The following is a 12,472-nucleotide window of genomic DNA, read 5'->3' as shown; positions in this document are numbered from 1 at the left end:
TTAAAACAAACAGAAAATGACTTGAGGATCAAAGACAACCAGAGGAAAAGGATGTTCACAATGTTCTGGACACAAATGGTTTCTCTTTAATTCATCTGTAGCCTGTTCCCTGCCCTCTTTGTGGAACACCTCCGCTCAGTCCACAAGCATGACCCTGACCTTCCGCTTGCTTGCCATTGGAATTCACCACCTTGCTCTCACGCTCACATTTATGTCCTCGGCCTGCTGCAATGTTCCGGAGAAGCCCAACACAAGCTGGACAAACAGCTTTTGTGGATAATTTCAGTGGAAATGTGCTCTCCCAGGCTCATCAGCCCACTGGAAGCAAAGTCATGAGACCGGCCAGTCCAGCAGAAACCGTCCGACCCTCCCACTTCACCAACTGTCAGAATGAACATGGTTCAGTCCTGGATGTGATTAACAGCAGCAATAACAGCAGAATCCAACTCCTGTCATCACTTGTGAACTCACTGGTGACTCCGCAAATTGGATAACTGAGCGAATCCCTTCCCACACACAGAGTAGGTGAATGGCCTCACTCTGCTGTGAACCCGCTGGTGTGCCTGCAGTGTGGATGATCTTCTAAATGTCTTTGTGCAGTGAGAGCAACTGAACGGTCTCTCTTCAGTGTGAATGCACTGGTGGACCATCAATACCTGAGAGCTTTTGAAGCTGCTCCCACAGTCAGAGCATTTAAAGGGTCTCTCATTGGTGTGAGTGACTCTGTGGTTCAGCAGGATGGATAACTGAGCGAAACCCTTCCCACACTGAGAACATGGGAATGGGTTCTCCCCAGTGTGAACTCGCTGGTGTGCCAGAGGGTCGAAGACTCTCTGAACCTCTTTGTGCATGAGAGTGGCTGAATATTATCTCCTCAGTGTGAATGCGTTGGTGTGTCTGCAGATTGGATAAGCAAGTGAAACCCTTCCCACACTCTGCATGTGAACGGCCTCTCCCCAGTGTGAATGCGTCGATGAGTTTCCAGTGCGGATGGGACCCTGCATGCCTTCCCACAGTTCCCACATTACCACGGTTTCTCCATGGTGTCCTTATGACTCTCGGGTTAAATCTCACACAGAACACGGGTACAGTCTCTCCCGCTGTGAATGCTGCGATGTATTTTCTGGCTGTGTAACTGGTTAAAGCTCTTTCCACACTCAGTGCACTGGAACACTGACTCGGTTGTATGTATGTGTCTCGGTACTTTTCCAGTCATACTGATGTTTATAATCTTCTGTAACAGACAGAACTGAGAAACATTTCTCCTTCTAGTTTCAAAGGCCCCGATGATATTCAGGTCCTGGTGGCTTGAGTGACTCTGTCAGATGTTGATGTGACGCTTTGTTTGAGATTTCTGTCTGTAAATCCTCACCTTCTGATCGCCTGTAAAAGGAGTTTACAAAATTCACCACGAGCAATACAGGATAGAAATTTAGAACAGACAATTCTAGTATCTATGAATATTTTTCCTCTCTCATTCCCCAAAAGCTGTAAGTCTCCATCCCACAGACACTCCCTCGATTCTCATTCTACTGTATCTAATATTTACCCTCCCAATTCTCCTGATGGTGCAGATTGAGAACAAAAGAATAAAAAACAAAGAAAATTACGGCACAGGAACAGGCCCTTCGGCCCTCCAAGCCTGCACCAACCATGCTGCCCGACTTAACTAAAACCTCCGACCCTTCCGGGGACCATATCCCTCTATTCCCATCCTATTCATGTATTTGTCAAGATGCCCCTTAAAAGTCACTACCGTATCTGCTTCCACTACCTCCCCCAGCAACGATTTCCACGCACCCACTACTTTCTGTGTAAAAAATCTGCCTCATACATCTCCTTTACACCTTGCCACTCTCACCTTAAACCTTTTCCCCCTAGTAATTAACTCTTACACCCTGGGAAAAAGCTTCTGACTATCCACTCTGTCTATGCCTCTCATAATCTTGTAGACTTCTATCAGGTCTCCCCTCAACCTCCGTTGTTCCAGTGAGAACAAACCAAGTTTCTCCAATCTCTCCTCATCGCTAATGCCCTCCATACCAGGCAACATCCTGGTAAATCTTTTCTGTACCCTCTCCAAAGCCTCCACATCCTTCTGGTAGTGTGGCGACCAGAATTGAACACTATACTCCAAGGGCGACCTAACTAAGGTTCTATAAAGCTGTAACATGACTTGCCAATTTTTAAACTCAATGCCCTGGCCGATGAAGGCAAGCATGCCATATGCCTTCTTGACTACCTTCTCCACCTGCATTGCCACTTTCAACAACCTGTGTACCTGTACACCCAGATCCTTTTGCCTATCAATACTCTTAAGGGTTCTGCCATTTACTGTATATTTCCTATCTGTATTAGACCTTCCAAAATGCACTACCTCACATTTGTCTGGATTAAACTCCATCTGCCATCTCTCCGCCCAAATCTCCAACCGATCTATATCCTGCTATATCCTCTGATGGTCCTCATCGCTGTCTGCAAATCCACCAACCTGTATGTCGTCCACAAATGTACTAATCAAACCAGTTACATTTTCCTCCAAATCATTGATATATATTACAAATAGCAAAGGTCCCAGCACTGATCCCTGAGGAACACCACTTGTCACAGCCCTCCATTCAGAAACGCACCCTTCCACTGCTACCCTCTGTCTTCTTTGACCGAGCTAGTTTTGTATTCACCTTGCCAGCTCACCTCTGATCCCATGTGACTTCACCTTCTGCACCAGTCTGCCATGAGGGACCTTACTGAAGTCCATGTAGACAACTCCACTGCCCTACCCTCATCAATCATCTTCGTCACTTCCTCGAAAAACTTGATCAAGTTCGTAAGACACGACCTCCCTTCACAAAACCATGTTGCCTCTCACTAATACGTCCACTTATTTCCAAGTGGGAATAAATCCTGTCTCGAAGAAGCCTCTCCAATAATTTCCCTACCACTGATGTAAGGCTCACCGGCCTGTAATTACCTGGATTATTCTTGCTACCCTTCTTAAACAAAGGAACAACATTGGCTATTCTCCAATCCTCTGGGACCTCCCCTGAAGCCAGTGAGGATACAAAGATTTCTCTCAAGGCCCCAGCAATTTGCTTCCTTACCTCTCTCAGTATTCTGGGGTATATCCCATCAGGCCCTGGGGACTGAGGTTGATCCATGCCACTGCTCCTGTCCAGCAGACAGAAAGCATAAGAAATAAGAGCCTCAGCCAGTCATTTCTTTCCCTTCAAACATACTCACCTAATCGACCTCTGCTAGATCCTGCTGAAGCCCACAAAATTGGCCCTGCTCCAGTTTAGGGCCTTAACCTGTGGACCAGTCTTATCTTTTTCCATAGTTATTTTAAAACTAATAGTGTTCTGGTCACTGGACACAAAGTGCTCTGTGACTGACACCTCAGTTACTTGCTGTTGATGAGGTTATGGGGATCGGGCCTGGAATTATTGTGGGTGCAGACTCGGTGGGCTAAATGGCTTCCTTCTGCACCGTAAGGATTCTACGAGAGGGAAAAGGAGAATTCAACTGCTTAAAGCAAATGAATTTATTTTAGTTAGTTTTGTTTCAAACTTTATTTCAAACAAAAACACACGGCAGTTCAAATTAAATTAATTTTATTCCCTTTCCAAACTAATTCTTCGAATCGATGATGCTTTCAAACAACACCCTGCTTCAACAATTACGACTCAAATGTATGGTATTCCTTCAACTGGGCAAATAAACTTGGAGTAAGCGTTGTGGATCATGACGGTGCAGAAGTCATGGCTAACCTCACACACCTGCATTCCCTTATCACACAGGAGAGTTGGAGGAGAGGGGGGAGCGCTTTCAGTGGTCCTGCTTTTGGAGATAACAACTACATCTGCTCACTGGTGTCTGATTTGTGGCTCAGGTTGTTTGATTTTAGCTAAACACAGGGAATGGTCTGCTTCAGGGGAGATGTCACTTTGTGGCTGAATTAGAACATAGAACAGTGCAGAACAGAACAGGCCCCTCGGCCCACGATGTTGTGCCGAGCTTTATCTGAAATGTGCCGAGCTTTATCTGAAAATTAATTTCCTCAAAGTCCCCAAGGCATCTTCTAACTCTTCACTTGATCTGACATTTTCTGACTGTAAATCAATATCTTGGGGCGGCACGATGGCACAGTGGTTAGCACTGCTGCCTCACAGCTCCAGGGACCTGGGTTCGAATCCCGGCTTGGTCACTGTCTGTGTGGAGTTTGCACATTCTCCCTGTGTTTGCGTGGGTTTCCTCCGGGTGCTCCAGTTTCCTCCCACAGTCTAAAGATGTGCGGGTTAGGTTGATTGGCTATGCTAACATTGCCCCTTAGTGTCCTGGGATGCGTAGGTTAGAGGGATTAGTGGGTAAACATGTGGGGTGCCGGGGATAGGGTGGGATTGTTGTCGGTGTAGACTCGATGGGCCGATTGGCCTCCTTCTGTACTGTAGTGTTTCTATGATTCTATTCTATGATTCTTGTTCCAGAGTTTGGCCGAACAGCAGTAGATTTTTCTGAGCTCCACTCACCCTATCATCTGCCCCCTGTTCCCAATGTAACTGATTGTCCAGGTCAGACGTGCTCTCCTGCCAGCAATCAGCTCCATTCTGCAGCTTATCCACCAGTTCCCTCAACTCTTTATATTTTGTACTCAGCTGTGAGGCAACAGGTTTCCAATGTAACTGGAAATTAATTTATTCTGGACTTTTTCCCACTTGCTGCTTCCTTTCTGAATCTCTAGAAAATCTATCAAGGACACGCTCGTAATCTCCGTCACATTCTTCTCCACCTCCCAGGGTATCTTTTGCTCCTGGTGCCCTTGACTCCGTTGTCAAACTGTCAGTCACATTGTAGCAGATGCCAAAGCCATTGTTGTATTTGCTTTTTTGAGGTAGCAGTGCTAACCACTGTGCCACTGGATGGAATGCTGGCCCAGTGTATAGAAATATAGAAGCTAGAAGCAGGAGTAGGCCATTCGGCCCTTCCAGTCTGCTCCACCATTCATCTTGATCATGGCTGATCATCGAATTCAATATCCTGAGTCCCTCTTCCTCCCATATTCCTTGATCCTCTTACCCCGAGAGCTATATCTAATTTCTTCTTGAAATCAGTCAATGTTTTGACCTCAACTATAGGGTGGCACAGTGGCAAGCACTGCTGCCTCACAGCGTCAGGGACCTGGGTTCAATTCCGGACTTGAGTCACTGTGCGGAGTTTGCACGTTCTCCTTGTCCGCATGGGCTTCCTCCGGGTGCTCCAGTTTCCAACCACAGACCAAAGATGTGCAGGTTTGGTGGATTTGCAATGCTAAATTCCATCTTCATGTCCCAGGATGTGTAGGTTGGATGGATGAGCCGTGTTAAATGTGTGAGGTTATGGGCATAGGATGGGACAAAGAGCCTGGGGAAGGTCTCTGTAAGAGAGAGTCGGTGCAGACTTGATGGGCCAAATGGCCTCCTTCTGGACTGGAGGGATTCGATGATTTACTATCTACAATCTGGGGTATTGTTCTGCTATCAACATCTTGATAGAGCCCTGAGCTCCCCAATCAAACTCCATGGCACTCTGTTCCTCTTTCCCTGGTGACATTCTATCACTGCCCGTCTCTGTGGAGTTTGATTTTGAACCTGCATGGTTCTTATCAACTTGCTTACATGCCGTTTCTTTTAGGGGTCTGGCTATTACTTAACCGTGTCCACCCAGGCACGCCAAGTGTTGACCCTTGCACCACAATCAACTGAGGAAAAAGAGACACATGAGAAATCTGTGAGGGATTCATTTTCTGTGAAAGAACTCCTCTCACTCAGTTTACAAACATTGCATCAATCTACTCTCTTTTTTTGCCAAGCGGCGGCCTGCATCTTGTTTTCATGTTTTTTTGCTTCCAGACGGAGATGTCCTTTATTCTGCCACTAACACTTACTCTGGACCAATGCTTTGTTTCTTTACAACAACCATTACCTCTCCCTTTTGTTCCAGGACATTTTTTGTCATTTGATCTCACTCACCCTCTCACCAATCCCTAACTCAAAGAGCATCAACCTACTGAGAGCAAAGTAGTGAGACCGGCCAGTCCAGCAGAAAGAAACCTTCCGACCCTCCCACTTCACCAACTATCAGAATGAACATGGTTCAGTCCTGGATATGATTAACAGCAGCAATAACAACTGAATCCAACCTCTGTCATCACTTGTGAACTCGCTGGTGTCTCAGCAGGGCAGATGACTGAGTGAATCCCTTCCCACAGTCAGAGCAGGTGAATGGTCTCTCCCCAGTGTGAACTCGCTGGTGTGTCCGCAGGGCGGATGATGTTCTAAACCTCTTTGTGCAGTGAGAGCAGCTGTATGGTCTCTCTTCAGTGTGAATGCGCTGGTGAATCATCAGTACCTGGGAGCTTTTGAATCCACGCCCACAATCGGCGCATCTAAAGGGTCTCTCATTGGTGTGAGTGACTTTGTGTCTCAGCAGGGCGGATGACTGAGCGAAACGCTGTCCACACACAAAGCAGGTGAATGGCCTCTGCCCAGTGTGAACTCGTTGGTGTGTCTGCAAGGTGGATGAATCACTGAACCCCTTCCCACAGTGAGAACAGGTGAATGGTTTCTCCCCAGTATGAATTCGCTGGTGCACCCGTAGGTTTGATGATGTTTTGAATCTCTTTGAGCAGTGATAGCAGCTGAACGGTCTCTCCTCAGTGTGAATGCGCTGGTGGGACATCAGTTCCTGAGACCTTTTGAAACCACTCCCACAGTCAGAGCATTTAAAGGGTCTCTCATTGGTTTGAGTGACTTTGTGCGTCAGCAGGTGGGATGACTGAGTGTACTCATTCCCACACTTGGTGCCGTTGAATGGCCTGACCCCAGTGTGAACCTGCTGGTGTGTCCACAGGCTGGATGACCGCGTGAAACATTTCCCACATTTGGAGCAGGTGAACGGTTTCTCACCTGTGTGAACTCGCTGGTGTCTCTGCAAGTGGGATAACTGAGTGAATCCCTTCCCACACTGAGAGCAGGTGAATGGCCTCTCCCCAGAATGAACACGCTGGTGTGTCTGCAGATTGGACAACTGAGTGAATCCCTTCCCACACATTGTGCAAGTGAACGGTCTCTCCTTGGTGTGAACTCGCTGGTGTATCCGCAGGCTGGATGAATCACTGAATCCCTTCCCACACTGAGAGCAGGTGAATGGCCTCAACCCAGTGTGACTGTGCTGATGAGTTTCCAGTCTGGATGGGTACTTAAACCCCTTCCCACAGTCCCCACATTTCCATTGTTTCGCCATGATGTGGGTGTCCTTGTGTCTCTCCAGGTCAGACAATCAGTTGAAGCCTCAGAGTGTTACAGTTTCCTTCTGCTGGTAACCGTGTGGTTTTTGTTTCATCTGCAGCCTCCCTGGATTCACTTCCTTTCCCTTCAGTTGCTGCAAGTCCCCAATTTCCCCCAGAATGAGAAAAGAAATGGAAAGGGGGAAACATTGATTTCCTCCCAGATGTTGTCCTTGAACTGGTTATAACTCTTTCCACAGTCAGTTCACTGGAACACTCGCACTCGGCGAGGGTGTGTGTCTCGGTCCTTTTCCAGTCACACTGGTGTTTAAAGCCTTCTGAAGCAAACAGAACAAACAAAGATGTTCACCTTCTAGATTCAGAGGCCATTGATATTCACTTTGCAAATGAATCAACTGCAAATGTCAGATCTTGATATGACATTTGGTTTGAGGTTTCTTGTTGAAAATTCTTCCATTCTAACATCCTGTAAAAGAGTTTACAAAAGTAATTACTGTCAGTCCAGGGTAGAAATTCAGAACAGACAATTCTAGTTTCTATGGAACATTCTTTCCTCATTCATTCTCCAAAAGCTGTGAATCTCCATCTCACACACTCTCCCTCCATTCTCACTCTGTTGTATCTAATATTCACCCTCCCAATTCACCAAAGATGCTTAGACAGCATCTTCCAAACCCAGGACCATTTCCATCTCGAAGGACAAGGGCAGCAGATACATGGGAACACCACCACCTGCAAGTTCCCCTCCAAGCCACTCACTATCCTGACTTGGAAATATATCGCCATTCCTTCTCAGTCACTGGGTCAAAATCCTGGAATTCCCTGCCTAATGGCATTGTGGGTTAACCCACAGAATATAGACTGCAGCGATTCAAGATGGCGGCTCACCACCACTTTCTCAAGGGCAACTAGGGGTGGGCAATAAATGCTGGCCAGCCAGCGATGCCCATGTCTCATGAATGAATAATTTTAAAAAATTCCCCTGAGGGTGCTGATTGAGGCTGATTGACAGATCCATGCTCACTGCTTCCTGTCCTGGACACAGAGAGCTGAAAATCTTCAAGCTCACAGCCACATTACAGTTTTACATTTGGATATAAATGAGCAGATGATGCGTGTAATACACTGTATTACTTGGTTACAGATACATGAAGAATGTGAGGAGGATTTTTATTTAGGCAGCCACTACTGACCTGGAAGTTAAAAACTGAAGTCCAGAATGAGAAAACAAATGGAAAGAGGGAGAAAAGAAAGTGTTTTACTCACAGATGCTGGAGACAGGAGGAAGTTTGAGTCTGTTTCTCTCTATGAATCACAAAAAGCGAGCAGGCAGGTCCCACACGAGTTAAGAAGGAAAATGGCATTTTGGCTTTTATTGCAAAGGGGTTGGAGTTTAAAAACAGGGAGGTTTTGTTGCAACTGTATAGTGTGTTGGTGATGCCTCACCCGGGATAATGCATACAGTTTTGATCCCCTTATCTAAACAAGGATATAGTAATATTGGACAGAGTCCAAAGGAAATTCACCAGGCTACTTCCTGGGATAGGAGGTTTGTCCTGTCACGAGGGAGTAAATTGTCAAGGTCTGTGTTCCTTGAAGTTTTGAAGACAAAGGAGTTATTGAAACATTTCAGATCCTGAGGGGGCTTGACAGGGTAGATGGTGAGATATTTTCAAACAAAATAAAGGGTCAGTCATTTAAAACTGAGGTGTGCAGAAATTTCTTCTCACAGAGGATGATGAAGCTCTGGAATTCCCCGCCCCAAAGGGTGGTGGAGGCTGGATCGTTAGAAGTATTTAAAGTGGAGGTGGATACATATTTGATAGATCGGGGAATAGAGGGCTATGGGGAAATGGCACAGTAAAGGAGATGAAACCGGCATCAGTCAGCTATGATCAGATTGAATGGCGGGACAGGCTTCAAGGGCCTGGTGGCCGCTCATGCTTCTATTTCTCGTGATCAGTTGCTGCAAGTCAACAATTTCTCCCAGAATGAGAAAATAAATGGAAAGGGGGAGAAAAGAAACTGTTTTACTGACAGATGTTGAAGACAGAAGGAAGTTTGAGTCTGTCTGAAGCTCAATCTTCATTCAAAGAGAGCAGCAGCTTTGCTGGGCCTTAATGAGCAGCTGAACAAGCTCATTGTCCACTTCCGCATTCAGACAATGGGGGGCTGTGATTGGCTGGAGGACCAGAGTCCTTCCGGTCCTCCAACTCTTCCCATTGGTCAATACCTCAACATGAGGGTCAGGGGGTGGGCACTCCCTCGCACATGCGCAGCTTCCCCACTCCCTTGGACATGCGCAGTCCCGGGCCGTGGGCAGGGGGCGATCAACGAGTTACTTCTCGCTCTGGCCGGAGCCATCAGTCGGTTGCCTGGAAACCTTGGCTCGAGGAGGTGGAGGGGGAGGGGAACAATGGGTGGGGGCGGGGCTCCCGTGTCCGCGCGCCCGGGCCTGAGCACTGGAACCCCTGTACGTCATCGCGGAAGAGACTGATTCCTACTGGCTGATTCAGGCAGGGCTGCATTGTGACGTCAAAATACGGATGTTGTCCAATGAGCTTCAGACCAAAACCTCCTCCTCTGGCATGCGGGGGTATAGCTCAGTGGTAGAGCATTTGATTGCAGATCAAGAGGTCCCCAGTTCAAATCTGGGCGCTCCCCTATCTAATCTTCATCTTAGCAAGAAAGAATCAAAGTCATAAAACCCACCCTTACACAGTACAGTGTCTGTAATTGCAGCAATGAGTAATAATAGGACCTGGCTGACCTGCGGAGGGTGCGAGAATGCCAGGCGATGTACTCCGCTGCGTCCTCTGCCAGGATCAACTGGGCCAAGTGCTCCGGACTCCTTGTCGGTCCTTGGGAGACGGACCCCCTTCCGTAGGAGCTCAGGCCTTTCACCTGGAGCAGGACCAACCTCCTCTACTTGGGGGCCCATCTCTGCCCAGCCGAGGAATCCTGGCCGGTGAACTGGCGGGAGCTGGAGGCCAAAGTCTCCGCCCGCCTGAGTCGCTGGACAGGACTGCTCCAAGTGCCGTCCTACGGCGAGTTCGCGTCATAAACCAGCTGGTCGCCTCCATGCTGTGGTACCGGCTGGTCCCTTTGACCCCTCCCCCTGGCTTTGTCGCCGATATCCAGAGAACCCTCCTGCGGTTCTTCTGGGACAATCGACTGCACTGGGTCCCTGCTGCGGTTCTGCATCTCCCACTTGAGGAGGGCGGACAAGGTCTGGTGTGGCTCCGCACTCAGATAGCGGCCTTCCGCCTCCAGGCCCTGCAGAGGTACCTTTACGTTGAGCCCCCTCCACAATGGTGTGCCATGGTGACGTATTTCTTCCGCCAGAGGCACGGCCTCAATTATGACGTGCAGCTCCTGCATATCGAACTGGGGCGTGCTTCGATGGCGGAGGAGTTGCCCGTCTTTTACCAGGACCTCCTCACTGTCTGGAACAAGGTCGCCTCGCGACGCAGCTCTCCCCCGTCAGGAAACGACTCCTCCAGCCGTATAACTTCAGGTGGCTGGCGGAGAGGAGGGCTGCGGACGCCGGGGTGACCAGAATCGGGGACGTGCTCGATGGCGGAGGGGCGGGCTGGATGAGTCCCCGTGTGCTGGCTGAGCACGCGGGGTCGTCCGTCCGGCACGCGGCCAAAGCCATCCTAGACCTTAGGACGGTCGTGCTCGGCCCCGAAACTGCACGCAAACTCGAGACGGCGCAGGCGTGCGGTGGGATCCCGCCCGAGCGTTCCCCTGTTCGGGCGGAATTCCACATTGGCCCAAAGCTTCAGCCCCCCTCCCCCCCTGGGTGAGGTGCCCCACAGCCTGAGCCGCCTCGCGGAAATGTCCTCCGTGCCTTTTTCTACTGCGCGGAGGCGTTTCCTGTGCGGGCTGCTGCTGCACATCCTCCACTACTGCCTCCTCGCCTGTCGCCCGGATACACCTTGGCGGGCCTTGTTGCCGCCGGGCGGCGGAGGTCCCCGCTGGAGGTCCCTCTATGGAGGGATCTCCCCCAATTACGTCGGGGACCTGGGGTGGAGGGTGATGCATGCAGCAGTTCCGCACAACCGTAGGATTCACTGGTTCACGGGCTCCGAAGACTGCCCTTTCTGCGGCCTTGTGGAGTCCGTGGACCATGTCTATGTTGTGTGTCTTAGGCTGCAACTCCCTTTATGTTTTCCTGAAGAACCTTTTGTTGATGTTTTGTCTGCACTTCAGTCCCACGCTCCTGATCTACGGACACCCGGTGCGGAGAGGGGAGGGTCGGGATGGCGACCTCCTTGTGAACCTGCTCCTGGGCCTGGCGAAACGCGCCATTTACCGGTCCAGGCAGCGGGCGATCGAGGGGGCCGTCCATCCTGACTGTCTTCCCCTCTACCGCGGCTACGTTCGCGGCCAGGTGTCCCTGGAGAGGGAGCATGCGGTGTCCACGGGCGCGGTTGAAGCCTTCCGCGCCCGCTGGGCACCGCAGGGGTTGGTGCGTTATTGACCCTAATAATCACATTTTAATTTGATGTTTTTAAGTTTCCTTTGTACTTTGATTTCTGTTCGGGCTGTTCCCCCTCCTTTTTGGGGAGCTGCCCCTTTTACTTTGTCCTGATTTAATCTGAGTTTGTTTATTTGGTTTGACCTAAAAAGAGGGCAACATCTGGGAGGAAAACGCTTTCTTCCCTCCACCCACCCCCCCCCCCCCCCCCCCCCCCCCCCTTTCCATTTCTTTTCTCATTCTGGGGGAAATTGGGGACTTGCAGCAACTGAAGGGAAAGGAAGTGAATCCAGGGAGGCTGCAGACTCTGGAAAGGTTACAGATGAAGACCGGATTCAGGAACAGGACTAGGCCCAGGTATATTTTTGTTTCTCTCTCAAAGACATTGACATCTTTTAGTTCCCTCAGTTTATCTGGCTAATAGGGGAGCCTCTTACCCAATGTTCACAATTCAGTTTTCCCAGAAGAGGGCTAACATTTAAATCAACAGTAAATTTGTATGGGAGAGAGATATGTTATTTATGATCCCATATTTTTTGTCTTGAAATATACAGCAGTGTGGCTGCTTTATCAATTTCCAGTGATGCAGAGATTACAACATAGAAGGAAATGCATTTGGCAACTTAAATCCATGCTAACTCTCCGTGGTAGCCATGATGTGGAGATGCTGGCATTGGACTGGGTTGGACATAGTAAGAAGTCTCACA

At 49.1% G+C, this 12,472-nt stretch overlaps 1 protein-coding gene and 1 non-coding gene across 2 annotated transcripts; one reads left to right on the top strand and one right to left on the bottom strand.

The window, feature by feature from the left end:
- Nucleotides 1–6,183: 6,183 nt before the first annotated feature.
- Nucleotides 6,184–7,742, bottom strand: LOC144483913 (uncharacterized). The gene has a single exon (XM_078202493.1). The coding sequence runs from the start codon at nt 7,276–7,278 to the stop codon at nt 6,184–6,186; it is 1,095 nt and encodes a 364-aa protein (XP_078058619.1). The 5' UTR covers nt 7,279–7,742.
- A 2,132-nt stretch (nt 7,743–9,874) lies between these two features.
- trnac-gca (transfer RNA cysteine (anticodon GCA)) lies at nt 9,875–9,946 on the top strand. Its single transcript has one exon. It is a non-coding gene; the product is annotated as a tRNA-Cys (tRNA).
- Nucleotides 9,947–12,472: the final 2,526 nt, after the last annotated feature.

The sequence above is a fragment of the Mustelus asterias genome, unplaced genomic scaffold (assembly GCF_964213995.1).
Source record: "Mustelus asterias unplaced genomic scaffold, sMusAst1.hap1.1 HAP1_SCAFFOLD_84, whole genome shotgun sequence".
Classification (NCBI taxonomy): Eukaryota; Metazoa; Chordata; class Chondrichthyes; order Carcharhiniformes; family Triakidae; genus Mustelus; species Mustelus asterias.
The sequence above is the reverse complement of the archived record's forward strand: the minus strand, read 5'-3'. Positions and strand labels throughout refer to the sequence as shown.